The sequence below is a fragment of the Epinephelus moara genome, chromosome 2 (assembly GCF_006386435.1).
Source record: "Epinephelus moara isolate mb chromosome 2, YSFRI_EMoa_1.0, whole genome shotgun sequence".
NCBI classification, from domain to species: Eukaryota; Metazoa; Chordata; class Actinopteri; order Perciformes; family Serranidae; genus Epinephelus; species Epinephelus moara.
Genome location: NC_065507.1, coordinates 44,413,513 through 44,429,877, shown reverse-complemented (window position 1 = coordinate 44,429,877; position 16,365 = coordinate 44,413,513). Strand labels below are relative to the sequence as shown.

The window sequence follows — 16,365 nt, the reverse complement described above, 5'->3', positions numbered from 1 at the left end:
GTTAATGTGCCTGATATTCTGGAAACCTGCCTGTGAGGTTTTGGTGACGTGTGTGCACTGTCCGCCGGTCAGCCAAACTTCAACTTACACCGGCTGCGCTCCGCCTGCGCTGACATTAGACCTGGTTTCAGCTGGCGAGCTTTTAGCGCACCTTCGGTGAAGCCTTTTGGCACGAAACTGTCACTGCGCCAAGCTGGATCTGTTGACACCTCCCCCTTGCTGCGCCGCCACACCCATCTTAGCGCACCTCGGTCTGCCAAACTACCAAACTGAACCTCGGGTTGCGCTGCTCGAAACTAGCTCTGCATGGGGTTCGCCACCCTGCGCCACCCTGCGCTGCGCTGGGAAACTAGAGGCCAAGGTCTTAAACAATACAACATAACCTTCGTATTACATAAGAAGGTCTACATAAATGAAAATTCATATAAAAATAAAGATAAACTGGGGTAATCAATCAATCAATCAATCAATCAATCAATCAATCAATCAATCTTTATTTCAGACTCAAAAGCATACAGATAAAGAAGTATATTCAGTCTGAGGATTCAGGGAAGAAAGTTGCACAATTTTCCATATAATATGGAAATCTGTTACCAGCCAAATTAGTAGGATATTCGGCAAAAAATCCAATATTGTGCATCCCTAATCTACACTACATTGCAGGGGCAGTTAGGGGGTCCTCAGGGCAATCTTTTTTGTTGGGCCCAAATTTCCCCTCTAGTACAGTCTAGCTCAAAACAAGGTGACACTACATTTTAGCATTTTGAAATTGCACAAAAAACATGAATGGTTAAGGTGAACTGATTTGTAAATTGACAGGAAATTAGTCAATACTCTATTGATTAATAATTTAAAAACTGTTTCACCATTTAAGTTATTAAAAAAAATGCAAACCGGTGGTTCCAGCTTCTCCTGTGTGAGAATTTGTTGGTTTTCTCTGTTTTAGTGCAATCTTTTGAGTTGTTTACTATTGGTCTGGCAAAACAAGTTATTGGATGATGTCACTTTGTGCTCTGGGTATTTATTAATACACTTTTAACTATTTTCACATACTTCATTGCCACATTAATCAACCAAATTAAAAATACATTCTCAATCTGATGCACAAGTAGTTCGGGTTGAGGTCACTGTCTAACAGTCCTTCTGGCAACACCATGTGTTCTAAGGAAAAATGACACGAATCAGCTAAAGATAACATTAATAAAGTCTGTAGTGCAGGAGAAGCTAGACCTGCTTTACACTTGCCATTCCCTTAGCTGTCTTTTAGTATGAAGTAGATGTGAGAGTGCTGTGTGAGAAGCGCACTCACACACAGGACTTATGAATACTGAATACCAGACAGTAAAAGGTTGTAAAATGCAGTTGTTTTAATTGAAAAGGCATAACTGCAGGGTTGTTTGTGACCCCTCCAGGTCAGAGTGGTATGGGCCGCTACCATGGTAAACACACCTTTGACACACTGAGCCACCACAGGGCGTGCCTGGTCCGCTCTCTGGGCATGGAGAATGTCAACCTGTCCCGCTACCCTCCTCAGGACCGGCGGCGGGCACGCAGGGTGCGGATGGCCCTCAAGTCACCTCTGATTGATATGTCCAAGAGGACGTTAGTCTGGGCCGTAGTTGCCACCATCATCGGCTTTGGCCTGTTCATCACTCTGCTGGTCATCCTGCTCATAGCTGCAGGTCTCAACTGTACCTGCTGGTACTGGAGAGGCTTTTATAACTAGAGACACTGCAACTTTCCTTAGTAAAATCTATCCAATGGAAAACTGCCTGCTGCAATGATTTAAGAACATATCCCAACACATGTTGAATCCTGTTTTGTATCCAAATATTTTAATGAAGAAAATATATGATAACCCTTGGCTCTAACCTTTATTTGCGGTGTGTCTATTTTGATGTCCTCCTTCATTATTGGAGGTTAACATTCACTTCCTGAGGAAATATCAGTATAAATACAAATCTGATGATGAACTGAGAAACCCATAGACTTACAGTATTCCTCAGAGAAAACATGTACTGTATGTACCTTGCTTGTTGTTCCAGAATAAATGATTTGTTGATATATTATCATCCCCCATTTTTATTTACTTACTTCATCCCCCATGGGACATGGGGGAATATGGAGCTATCTGAATAAATGCACACAGGAATTAATAAATGCACAAAAAAGGATTCACAAATATATTTGGGGATATATATATATATATGTACATATATATATATATATATATATATATATATGTATGACTCAAAACACAAGCACATTTTCAATGCACACAAAAATATGTTTCATACATTTAATTTCATTCCAAGTAAAAGAAAATCCACATATAAAAAATAAGATTTATAAACATATTTGTGATGCACACACAAATATTTCTTGTTTTAAATATGTGCAATTGAAATTCACAAATGTGCGCCTGTAAAAGTATTTGCAATTTTCATCAAATACATATCTGGAGGTTATTACTGTTGAACCTGCATTTACAAAAGTGCTTTTTTTTATTATTATTTTTTTTTTAATATACTTCATTAATCCCCCTGAGGGGAAATTCAATTTTTTCACTCTTTTTGTCATTAACACACAGGTCCGAAAGACATACACATGCACAAACAGGACCTATACATTCACAAAGTGGAGAGATGTCAGAGTGAGGGGGCACCCCACAAGGGGTGTTATATGACGATATATTATACGACTGACTTTTAGAAACCAAAGGAATTAGGTGGAATTCCATGACCCTAGGAGCTATGCTGTCGGGGGCATTTTGCCCCTGGTAGGGTTTCCCATGGCAGATTGGTTCTGGGCGAAGGGCCAGACGAAGAACGGTTCAAAAGACCCTTCATGATGGAAAACAACAGGAGATTGTGTACCCAGCCCGGAGGGTTACCGGGGCCCCGCCCTGGAGCCAGGTCTGGGGTTGGGGCCCTTGGGCGAGCGCCTGGTGGCCGGGCCTTTGCCCATGGGGTTCGACTGGGCCCAGCCCGAACCGGCTACATGGGCTCGTCCCCCTGCAGGCCCACCACCCGCAGAGGGATCCAGAAGGGAGTGGTGCATTGTGGATTGGGCAGCAGACCAAGGCGGGGGCCTTAGTGGTCCGATCCTCGGCTACGGAAGTTGGTTCTTGGGACATGGAATGTCACCTCTCTGGCGGGGAAGGAGCCGGAGCTTGTGGAAGAGGTTGAGCGTTACCGGCTAGATATAGTTGGCCTCACCTCGACACATAGTTCCGGCTCTGGAACCCAAGTCCTTGAGAGGGGTTGGACTCTCTTTTGCTGGAGTTACTCCGGGTGAGAGGCGGAGGGCCGGGGTGGGCTTTCTGATAGCCCCCAGTCTCTCTGCTTGTACGTTGGGGTTTACCTCAGTAGACGAAAGGGTTGCTTCCCTGCACCTTCAGGTCGGAGAACGGATCCTGACTGTTGTCTGCGCTTATGCGCCGAACAGCAGTTCAGAGTACCCGCCCTTTTAGGAGTCCCTGGGACGGGTGCTGGACAGTGCCCCGACCGGGGACTCCACTGTTCTGCTGGGGGACTTCAACACTCACGTGGGCAATGACAGCAGGACCTGGAGGGGCATGATTGGGAGGAATGGCCTGCCTGATCTGAACTCGAGTGGTGTTCAGTTATTGGACTTCTGTGCAGGTCGCAGTTTGGCCATAACTAACACCATGTTCAAACATAAGGATGTCCATCGGTGCACGTGGCACCAGGACAGCCTAGGTCGCAGGTCAATGATTGACTTTGTAGTCGTATCATTTGACCTGCAGCCATATGTTCTGGACACTCGGGTGAAGAGAGGAGCAGAACTGATCACCACCTGGTGGTGAGTTGGATCAGGTAGCAGGGGAGGACGCCGCGCAGACCTGGCAGGCCCAAACGAGCAGTGAGGGTCTGCTGGGAATGCCTGGTGAAAGAACCTGTCAAGATGATCTTCAACTCCCACCTCCGGGAGAGCTTCAACCGCGTCCTGAGGGCAGAGGGGGACATTGAGTCCGAATGGGCCTTGTTCCGCTCTGCCATTGTTGAGGCGGCGGTTGTGAGCTGTGGCCGCAAGGCCGCTGGGGCCAGTCGCGGCGGTAATCAGGCTGAGGAAGGAGGCCTACAGGGCATGGTTGGCCTGTGGGTCTCCGGAAGCAGCTGGCGGGTACCAGCGGGCCAAGCAGAGCGCAGCAGCGGCAGTCGTGGAGGCAAAGACTCGGGTGTGGGAGGAGTTCGGTGAGGCCATGGAGAAAGACTATCGATCGGCTCCAAAGAGGTTCTGGCAAACCGTCCGGCGCCTCGGGGGGGAAGGCGGCAACTTGCTCACACTGTTTACAGTGGGGGCGGGGAGCTGCTGTCAGGGATGGATGAGATTCACCCTGGATATCTCAAGGCTCTGGATGTTGTAGGGCTGTCCTGGTTGACACGCCTCTGCAACATTGCGTGGACATCAGGGGCAGTGCCAGAGTGGCAGACCGGGGTGGTGGTCCCCATCTTCAAGAAAAGGGACCAGAGGGTGTGTTCCAACTACAGGGGGATCACACTCCTCAGCCTACCCAGTAAGGTCTACTCCAGGGTGCTGGAGAAGAGGGTCCGGTCGATAGTTGAACCTCAGATTGAGGAGGGAGCAATGTGGTTTTCGTCCCAGACACGGAACCGTGGATCCAGCCAGGGTGCTGGAGGGGGCATGGGAGTTCACCCAACCAGTCCACATGTGTTTTGTGAATTTGGAGAAAGCTTACGACCATGTCCCCAGGGGCATCCTGTGGGGGGTGCTCCGGGAGTATGGGGTTGGTGGCCCCTTGCAAAGGGCCATCCAGTCCCTGTACCGAAGGAGCACAAGTCTGGTTCGCGTGGCCGCCAGTAAGTCGGACCTGTTCCCGGTGAGAGTTGGACTCCACCAGGGCTGCCCTTTGTCACCAGTTCTGTTCATAACTTTCCTGGACAGAATTTCTAGGCGCAGCCGAGTGGTGGAGGGTGTCAGGTTCGGTGATGGGAGGATCTCGTCCCTGCTTTCTGCGGATGACGTGGTCCTCCTAGCCCCATCGAACAGTGACCTCCGGCTCTTGCTGGGACGGTTCGCAGCCGAGTGTGAAGCGGCTGGGATGAGAATCAGCACCTCCATGTCTGAGGCCATGGTCCTCAGCCGGAAAAGGGTGGATTGTCCACTCCAGGTCGGGGGGGAGGTCCTGCCTCAGGTGGAGGAGTTTAAGTATCTCGGGATCTTGTTCACGAGTGAGGGTAGGATGGAGCGGGAGATTGACAGGCGGATTGGGGCAGCGTCAGTAGTGATGCAGGGGCTTAACCGGTCCGTTGTGGTGAAGAGGGAGCTTAGCCAGAAAGCGAAGCTCTCGATTTAACGGTCGATCTACGTTTCAACCCTCACCTATGGGCATGAGCTCTGGGTAGTGACCGAAAGAACGAGATCGTGAGTACAAGTGGCCGAAATTAGTTTCCTCCGCAGGGTGGCTGGGCTCAGCCTTAGAGATAGGGTGAGGAGCTCGGACATCCGGGAGGGACTCGGAGTAGAGCCGCTGCTCCTCCACATCGAGAGGAGCCAGTTGAGGTGGTTCAGGCATCTGGTAAGGATGCCTTCCGGATGCCTCCCTTTGGAGGTGTTTCAGGCATGTCCAACCGGGAGGAGACCTCGGGGCTGCCCCAGGACACGCTGGAGGAATTACATCGCCCGGCTGGCCTGGGAACGCCTCGGGGTTCCCTCGGAAGAGCTGACGGAAGTGGCTGGGGAGAGGACTGTCTGGGCTTCTTTGCTGAGGCTGCTGCCCCCGCGATCCGGATCCGGATAAGCGGAGGACGACGAGACGAGTACGAGTACGAGTACGAGGAATTAGGTGATTGTCTATAATGAAATAGTCAATCCTGGAGTAACTATGGTGGATGGGGGAAAAAAAAGAAAATTGTTTTACAGTAGGATTTTTACTCCGCCATGGGTCTGACAGGCCGAAAGAGCAAAGGAAAGAGTTAATGGCTACTGCAGCCGATGACAGAGTACTATTTGGTCTCGGATTTGATCTGTCTAAATGGGCATGAAGAACGTAATTAAAGTCTCCACCCAACACCAATTTGTAAGAGTTAAGATCAGGAAGTGCTGAAAAGATATTAATAAAGAATTGCGAATCATCCCAGTTTGGGCCATAGATGCTAGCCAACCAACTGCAACAACATACCTGCCATTAATATCGGAGATAACTTTAGAGAGTTCAAAAGGAACCCCCTTCCTAATAAGAATAGCTGTTCCCCTGGCTTTAGAGTTAAAACGTGAATGAAACGTTTGTCCAATCCATTTACATCTTAACCTCTTTTGAGAGTTAATATTCAGATGTGTCTCCTGCAAAAACATGATATAGCGCTTTAACAATTTCAAATGACTGAATATTTGTATTTATATTTGCATTCATTAGCGTGATGGTGTAAATGATTCAGTGTGTGCCCTATCTTCAGCTTTGCAAGCTTATTGGCTGGTAACATGGTAACATTATCAATCAATCAATCAATTTTATTTATAAAGCCCAATATCACAAATCACAATTTGCCTGACAGGGCTTTACAGCATACAACATCCCTCTGTCCTTTGGACCCTCGCAGCGGATAAGGAAAAACTCCCCCCCAAAAAAACCCTTTAACGGGGGAAAAAACGGTAGAAACCTCAGGAAGAGCAACTGAGGAGGGATACCTCTTCCAGGACGGACAGACGTGCAATAGATGTCGTACAGAACAGATCAGCATAATAAATTAACAGTAATCCGTATGACACAATGAGACATTAGTGCTGGTGTAGAGAGTAGAGGCTGTTTGTCTCAGCAGGCAGCTAAATTTAAAAGTCTTTTAAGATAAGTGTCAAACGTAAGTCTACATACAGAACTTATTAGTAACAATTCACTATCAGCCGAACTAGTGTGCTGTCCTTGTGTAAGACATAACGTTAGTGACGGTGGATGAGAGACTGTGGACGGAGCTTATTGAATATCACTGTCTACATGTTTACGCTTGCTGAACACATATTGACAAAGTATTGGCTTCTTACTCGCTAAGGGTTAATCAACTCAAGTCATTTTTGAGTTATCTTCACTTTGTTTCCACCACGGCCGCTCGGCTGTTCACCGGTTACCGTGTCGTGTAGGCATGTGTGAGTGGATGTGTGTGTGGAGGAGTTCAGCACTGGCACAAAAGAACCAAAACCATTGCCACTTATCAATACTACAGTCTTTGATAATTTAGTACCAGGTTTCGGTACCCATCTTTAACCAAAACACAAGTGAAACTTGTAGAAATGAAATAAAGTTTGCAGTGGCTGCCCGTGCCAGGAAGTGCCAAACACTGCAAGTGCGTGTTCCACCAATCAGCGTTCCTCGGCACACAGCCCCGCCCCTCAAGAATTCCGGGTAATCTGAAAAGTCCTACCCCCCTACTAGGTACTTTTTTCAGGGAAAGTTTGGGGTTGAGGGAAAGTTTTTTCCCCGGGTAATTTCAGTGGAAACGCGCCGAGGCTTTTCAAAATCCCGGGTAAATGAGAAAAGTTCCTGCGGTGGAAAAGGGGCTCTTGTTGTCTATCTTTCTTGGGAACCATAGTTCAGTTCAGTAATTTGAGTGTTAGAACAGGTCACATATCCTGACAAAGTCTGAGTGCGCACTGCGTATGCTTGAGTCATAGCATAAAACAAAACCAAAAAGAAAAGACACAAAACGGACAAAAAACAAAAAGGATACATGAATGAAAAATACCATCCTGAATCCCTGGGCTGGTCTTCCCTAAACTCGAGACTGCCCCAAAAACACTTATCCCTCTCTTAAGCATATAACACGTCAAACTAACCTAAACTCTCATATGAACTGTACAAGGGTAGAACAAAATGGAACAGGGTCCCTCTCATAACATTGTCATAGCTACATATATAAGGGCACTTATTTGGTCCGATTAAGATTAAGATGAATATATATGGGGGATCACATGGTGGGATCACATGGTGGGATGGAGTGATCGGACGCATGGAGTTTGGTCCCTGATATTTTATCATCATTTTTAAATATCTACACCCAGGTTTTTATTACCATATTTCACTCATCACTATTCCATCGAACCAAAATGAGTAAATCTCACGGCAGTCGTGGCAAACATCAACAACAGCTGACTCAACATTTCAGCCCACAAGACAAGGATGCTAGCAAGATGGCTCCCCACAGCCCCAGCGCAGAGACAGCTAGCGCCCAGCAGCTAACATTTGAAATGCTAGTTGGCGAACTGGAGAAGCTACGTAAGGACGTAACAGGTGAACTTACCACTACCTTAACCACCGCCCTGGTCCTGATTCAAACTTCTCTTCAAAAGATCACGGACACCGTGGCCACTCACTCCGCCACTATCGCTGGTATGGAAACGGCTCTCAGTGCTCATTCAGATGGAATCACCACTTTAGAAAATGAAGTGGTCACACTGAAATCTAAGTTGGAGTCTACTGCCCAGACTAATGAAAACTTGCCAATGGAGATCTGGTTTCCCGTTCCAAAAGGCAGAATCTCCGTGTGATTGGCATCCAAGAGGGAATGGAAGGAGATGATGCTCGACTTTTCATGTCCACAATGTTTAATGAAGTCACCGGGGGCGTGCTACTGGATCCCAACTTGGAACTGGACCGTGTGCACTGCAGCTTGGGCCTGAAACCACCGCAAGGATCCTGGCCCCTTGTTGTGCGCTTCCACAAATATACTCAGAAGGAACTTGTACTGCAGTGGACCAGGAAGGAACCGGGACATCTCATACCGTGGCCATTCCATCAGGATTTTTGAAGATTTCAGTGCCACACTCGCCAAGAAGCGGGCCACCTTCAACAAAGTGAAGGCTTTGCTGTACAAGGGTGGAATACGCTTTGGCCTCATGTCTTTAGCACTGCAACTTAAGCGCCAATCCGCCTATTTTAATTAATTTATGTTTAATATGTAAACAAATTACAGGAACAAAGCTTACTTGTCTGGTGCATCTTAACAGTCAGCAAAATATGTAAACAATTTATATATTATTTATTTATTAGCACGAGAGGAAAATATATATATATATAAAACAAAACAATGCAAGAGTAGAACAAAAAACATACAATATATAGAATAGATATCACAAATGTGCAGGAGAAACCAAAAAAACCCTAAGGGCAATGGTCATCATTACACAGAATAATTCACACATTAGAAGTGTGCATGTGAAGGAGTGCCTGTATGAGAAAAGGAGTGCATGTTCTCGTGTGTGTGTGTGTGTGTGTGTGTGTGTGTGTGTTAGATCAAGACTGTGAGCTGTGAATTTAATTAACCTTATAAAACCTAGAGTCCATTAAGGCTCTCGGTCAAAGGTTAACATGGCAGCGGTTTATGTTGTTTCCTTGAGCTTATGTCGAGAAAGCATAACTGGCCGTCTATATCGATTCTAGCTCGCCATACAATAACCATAATCATAGTGATTCAATCATAGTTGATCTCAATTAGCATTACGTTAGGTCAGTTTATATTCTGTCGGCTCCGCTCAGTGTTTTCAGCTCCGTTTCATTTTGAAACACTTAACGTTAGCAACATCGCTGCTAATACGGCTATTAGCTACTCAGCTAGTATTAGCTCCTAAGTGTCTTAAACAAAAACGGAAAACCTAGTCACCGTTTAGGAGGACAGATACGGCTCAAATGTCCCGTATACGTCGAGAGTTACACATTATGACAATCTTAGTAAAACCGAAGTCCCTCGCACAATAACTGACGTTTGCATGGCATAACTTGCATTGGCTGTAAAGCTGTGGATGATGGTCACGGAGATAATCCAGCACATTTGTAGTGTTGCTACCCTTCGCAGCAACTTTCTTTCTGCATGTTCTGCACACAGGATAGTTGTCCTCCACCAGCTGTCCCTCGGCATTCTTCAGAAACCCAAAGTACGCCCAGACCTCAGACTTTGTGCGTTTAGTTGGGGGGAAAATGTCCTGAGTGCTGCTATCACCACCTTCCGCCATGTTTTCATTCTTTGTGTTTACACATGCGATAATCCACCGCGATAATGCAATTAATTTAAACATAAACGGTAATTCTTACCGTGTAAAAATTAACTGAGATTTACCGTAATATCGGTAATCGTTACATCCCTATATTACACCAATCATTACAAGTCAGAAGCCCCATCTGAAAATTCTTCAATGAATAAATTCTTAGACAACTTAGATTTCCCTATAATTGATGAAACAACCAAAACTAAGTTAGATGCCCCACTCCGTCTAGAAGAGGTTTCAGCCACTCTTAACTCAATGCAGAATGGCAAGGCACCAGGCCCAGATGGCTTCCCAGCTGAATTTTTAAAGACATTTTCTGATGAGCTAGCTTTGTTGTTACTGGATATGTTCAATGATTCTTTGAAGTGTGGAAATCTCCCTTTATCCTTAACTCCAGCATCAATTTCACTAATTCCAAAGAAAAATAAAGACCTGGAACAATGTAGCAGTTGGAGACCGGTCAGTTTACTCAACTCTGACATAAAATTGTTAGCTAAGATCCTTGCTAGCCGTCTTGACCCCTGCCTACCAAGTATCATCTCTGGCAACCAAACCAGTTTCATATAGGGCAGACAGTTATCCTCTAATATTCGTCGCCTGCTGAATATAATATTGTCTAAATCAAACACACAGGATGCTCAAATGGTGATTACTATGGATGCGGAGAAAGAATTTGACCGCGTGGAGTGGGGTTATTTATTTTCAGTTCTTAACAGATTTGACTTTGGGCAAACGTACATTTCATGGGTTCAACTGTTATATAGCGCCCCTACAGCTAGTGTCCCTATTAACTCAACTCAGTCTGAACTTTTCTCCTTAAATCGTGGCTGCCGCCAAGGCTGTCCTTTGTCGCCTATACTGTTCGCTGTTGCAATTGAACCACTTTCTATTGCTCTTTGGAGCTCTCCACTTTTCACTGGTATTTACAGAGACGGGATTGAGCACAGGGTCTCGCTTTACGCCGATGACCTCTTACTTTATGTCTCAAACCCTATGGCTTGCATCAATAATATTCTTGACATTTTACAAACATTTGGCTCCTTTTCAGGCTACAAGCTGAACATTAGGAAGAGTGAATGTTTCCCTCTTAATAACATAGCAAAACAGATCCCAGCTCAGATGCTTCCTTTCCGCTTGCCATCCTCTGGCTTCCAATACTTAGGAATTAGCATTTGATATAGTCTTGCCTCACTCTATAAGCACAACATTTTGAAGTTGGTTAAAGAGGTGAAATCAGATCTGCAACGCTGGAATACTCTCCCCCTCTCACTTGTGGGTAGAATCAACTCAATTAAAATGGATGTTTTACCCAGGTTTCTATTCCTTTTTCAATGTTTACCAATATTCTTTCCCCTATCTTTTTTTAAGCAACTAGATAGAAGCATTTCATCTTTTATTTGGGCAGGCAAGACCCCAAGGACAAAACATTGTATCTTACAAAGGAATAAAGAAGATGGTACTATTGGGCAGCCAATATTAAAAAAATCCACATTTGGTACAATTCCCCTTCTACACATTGGTGTCAAATGGAAGCTTGCTCTTGGGACTCTACCTCTTTATCAGCTTTAATATGCGCTCCCTTAAACTCATACCCTGCCCAATACACTTCTAACCTGATTATCCTATCCACTGTAAAGATTTGGAGGCAGTTTAGACGGCATCTTAAAATTGTTTCTCCTTCCCTTTTATTGCCTATCTGTGACAACCATCTATTTCAGCCCGCCGCACTCGACCCAGTCTTCTCTGTGTGGAAGGAGAAAGGTCTGGTTCATTTTAAACAATTGTTTGTTGACAGTGTATTTGCATCTTTTGACAATCTTAAGATTACATTTGACCTCCCACAATCTCATTTATTTAGATATTTTCAAACCCGAGACTTTGTCCACTGCAACCTCCCTAACTTTCCCCATAAACCACCTGATTCTCTTACTGATACAATGCTACCCTTCCCTGTAGCCTGTGGATTCATTTCAGCTGTGGTAAAGTTAATAATGTCATTATTATCATCTCCCCTGACATCTAGAAATACTTGGGAAAAAGAATTTGGTACTTCCTTCTCAGATGAGTGGTGGCAGAGGGCCCGTAACAGGGTCAATTCTACTACATCCTGTGCTAGTCTGACACTGATCCAGTTTAAGGTCTTACATAGGATACACCTATCCAAAATCAAACTTGATAAACTGTTTAACACAGGTGACGTGTGTGGCAGATGCTGTTTATCCCCTGCCAATCACAGAAATGTTTTTCTCCTGTCCAAAGCTGAGTTCATTCTGGTCCTCTTTTTATGATACACTTTCAAAAGCCCTCAGTAAAGCTGTGGTCCCGAGCCCCTTGACCTCTATTTTCGGTGTTCCTTAAGAATTTACTTGTTTTACCTCAAAGGAGAGCAATATCATTGCTTCTGCTTCTGTGGTCGCCTGCAGACGTATCTTACTTCACTGGAGGATCAGAAGCCTCCATCGCCTAATTCTTGGCTGAAAGACTTATTGTCCTACCTTTTCTTAGAGAAAATTATAAATAGTTTAAGGGGTCACTCTGAAAAATTCAACAAAACTTTGAATCCCATTCTGTCCTATGTCAATTCTCTCTCTTCTCTGGAAGATTAACACAATACATTAAGTTATTTTATGGAATAAATGTTGCAAATTTTATAGGTTTGGGTATGCAACCGACCATGTAGCCCTAAGCACAATACACAAAAAATTACAGAACTTCTTTGAACTCCTCCCATATGTATGTTTGGTTTGTGTGTTTGTTGTTTTGATGTTGTTGGGGAGGTGGGAGGGTCGGCTTGTGTTTTATTCTTATATGGTCAATAAAAATGGGTATCATGTGGCACTGTGGATATTGTTATGTATTGACAACCCAATAAAGATACATGTGAAAAAAAGACAGATGTGTGTGTGTATATATATATATATATATATATATACACACACATACATGCACACATACACATATATGTACACATATGCACACACATACACCCACACACATTTTTATTTTATTTTTTAATCAAAAATAAATCAATCAATAAAATAAGTTAGAAACTGGCTGAGAAAAAATGAGTCACAATTCAACCTAAAAAGTGGTATTATAGCTCTGGAATTCACATAAAAATAAATAAATCTCTCAACATTAGAAAAACATTTTCCAGGTCCAGATAAAGTGTGTGTGTGTAAAGTCTTATTACCTGCACTTAACAAATCTGCCACCGTAACCTAATGTCTTTTTGCTACACGCATTTCCACAGTGGCTCTCCAGTTCCCAAAGTACTAATTTTGCTTTTCTGTCTATGTTTCCACGATGGCTGCAAATATCCTTCAGTCTCAATCATAGTCCAAACGTAAAACGCAACCAACTGCAGTGTAGTAAACAGATCGGTACTTGGCCAGCTTGTTCCACCGGCTGCGGCTTCACAATGTAGCATAAATAGTACCTGTCATGGTCCCAAACATTGATTGCTGATCAGCCTACAGTTATCTCATGTCGACACTCCAAATTTTCAGTCTTGTCCATCAGCCGGGTTACTTGCGAGGACATTGTGGTGACTTTAGCTTCGAGCTCCACTACCCGGTTAGCATAGCAATTAGCTCCCTCCTCGAGATCTCCAATGCCTGTTGCAAACGTCACGCTTTCCTTCTGTATATCATCAATTACTTTAGTAAGGTCTGAGCGTACATTGAGGATTTCAGCTCTGAAATCACTCGACAGGTTGTCTATTTTCTTTTGCAATTCACCCGCAGCCGCCGACACAGGTGAATCAATCTTAGTTAGCACACATTGCTCAGTCCGCTTGTGCTTAATGAAATTACAACACAACCAACCTGAGGCTCGGTGGTCCTCCACAATAATGTACACATTATACAGAGAAGGGGAGGAAGGTGGGGCTGATAGTGGCCTTGCAGCTCATTTTTGATCTGGGGCCCCTACGTATCTTAATGTAGGGATTAAAATGTAGATTTGATAAGGCATTTCATGTTGTTTCAGATTATTTAAATTTTTTTTAAAAAAGATGTTACATAGCAAATTATTATTTGTGTTTCCAGTGTCAGTCCATGCTGTTCCATAATACCTGATATAGTTTATTTTTAACTAATAGATTAAAATTAGTGTGTGTTTACACCCCTTGGAAAAATAACAGTATTACTGAGAGATGTGCTGTGAGGTCAGGCTGGGCAGTCACTGACCGTTAAGAAAGCCACATTTGTTCATAATGAAACTGGATGATAACGGAACCATTTTGGAATACGATTCTACCACCAATATAGCCCATACGCACAGGCAAAGCTAGGCTCCGATGAGCACAGAAGTTACTGATGAAAAGCACATAGCTCAGTTAATGCACACACACACACACACACACACACACACACACACACACACATACACACACACACAGAAATAAACATGGAGTCCTATTCACTGCCAAAAATCCATAAATGCCACAAAGATGGTGACTTGTGGGCTAAATTCAAGTTTGTGGTCCTGAGACAAACAGGGGATGTTGAAAACTATGGCCGTGGCTAAACACAAGACGCAGGTAGGACTACACAGTTGGATTTTTCTTTTCTATAAGAGTTTGTCTTCACACAGCAGCTTCTCAGTAGGAATGTAGCTTGCTAAAAAAAAATACACATCACCTAAAATAGCTTAAGTTGCCATTTGTTCCCAGAAACTCTTAGAATCTAATTTCTATGTAAGGAACATGTGATACTAAATTAATTTAAAGGACAACATAAATTGATATGGTTCACTGTGCTTATCCCACAAAAACAAAACAACACAAATAAGGCATTCTTGATTCAGTTCATCTCCCAAATACAAAAAAGCAATCATCATCAAGCATGTTGCCAAATGAAAAAAAAAACCATCCCCATCCCCACCACCCCACCCACTCGTCCTTAAGATTGCATGGTACAGAATACATTAACATAGAGGAAGAAGAGCCATACTCAGATAATCAAATACAGTATCAATTACACAAACAAAGACTAATTAAACATGAGTAAATAAAGGGTTATAACAAGCAATTTAAGGGGATAGAAAAGAAAGGGGAAAACAACAACAACAACAACAAAAAGCAAAAAAAAAAAAAAAAAAACCTGCTGTAACTATTGCAATAGGACCTCTCACCTTATCCTTTATTCCCACCTCACTCTTTATCAAAGGGTTCGTGTATAGAGTCAAAAAGTCCAGGAAGGGTCTCCATATCTTAGCAAAGGTCTGGGAGGACCCTTTAAGTGTGTATTTTATTTTTTCAGGTTTTAAAAAATACATAACATCTTTGATCCAGTGGGAGAAGGATGGGGGAGCATGTTGTTTCCATCTTAAAAGGCTCAAACGTCTCACAAGGAGTGTAGTGAAGGCTACGACACCATAGGCTTTATTTGGCAAAAGGGCCCGGGATTCCTTTGATGTTAAACCAAAGAGGGCACAGATTGGGCCTGGGTCACACCAGGTTCCAAACATCACACCAAAAGCTTTAAAAATACTTGACCAGAAATTGTGGAGACCTGGACACAACCAGAACATGTGCATTAGGTCTGCAGGCTGGCCTTTGCATCGAGGGCATAATGGTTCAGTGTTTGGATAAATCTTTGCCAATCTAGCATTAGTAAGATGGACCCTATGTACTACTTTCAGTTGTATTAGGCCATGTTTGGCGGATGTTGACAATGTGTGTATCAAGTCTAAGACTGAGTCCCATTGGTCGTCAGTTAGAGCTACTCCAAGGTCCCAAGCTGCTTTTAAGTTTTCAATGGGGTGAGGGTTAATGTTGTCAATGAGCCAATAGATCTGAGATATCAATCAACCACTCTCCAAATTCATTCCAAGTATATGGTCAATTTGTGATTTGATGGGCTTATCTGGAAATGAATTAAATGTCTTTTGTACAAAGCTCCTGACCTGTAAATAACGAAAAAAGTGGTTCTTAGGTAAGTCGAAAAAGAAAAAGAAAAAGATGTAAATATGTCTTCCATGTATAAATTATTAATTGTCCTAATCCCCTTATTAAACCACAAAGTGAAAGCAGGGTCTGTACAAGAGGGAATGAACATGTGATTAGACTTAATGGGGGGGAGGATAGAAGGTCCTTGCAGCCCAAAATGTCTTCTAAATTGAGCCCATATTGATTAACTATTATGTTTGAACTTAGATTATTACCAAGAAGGGGTAGGGCTGTGCAAACCACTGAGCCCAAATGGTGTTGGTACGAGGAGAACTCTAATTGCACCCAAACTGCCTTTCCTGCAACTGGTGTGTCTTCGAACAAGTGAATTAACTTCTGGATGTTGCACGGCCAGTAATAGAAGAGGAAATTGGGCAGAGCTAAACCACCTGAGC

At 43.8% G+C, this 16,365-nt stretch overlaps 1 protein-coding gene across 2 annotated transcripts in view; it reads left to right on the top strand.

Moving 5' to 3' along the window:
• LOC126397362 (aldehyde dehydrogenase, dimeric NADP-preferring-like) overlaps nt 1-2,087 on the top strand; it is a 14,716-nt gene extending 12,629 nt beyond the window's left edge. For both annotated transcript variants that reach the window (XM_050056072.1, XM_050056080.1), the window contains exon 10: nt 1,413-2,087. In XM_050056072.1, coding sequence (XP_049912029.1) covers nt 1,413-1,726 — 314 coding nt within the window. In that variant the 3' untranslated portion in view covers nt 1,727-2,087. The remainder of the gene's footprint in view (nt 1-1,412) is intronic.
• Nucleotides 2,088-16,365: the final 14,278 nt, after the last annotated feature.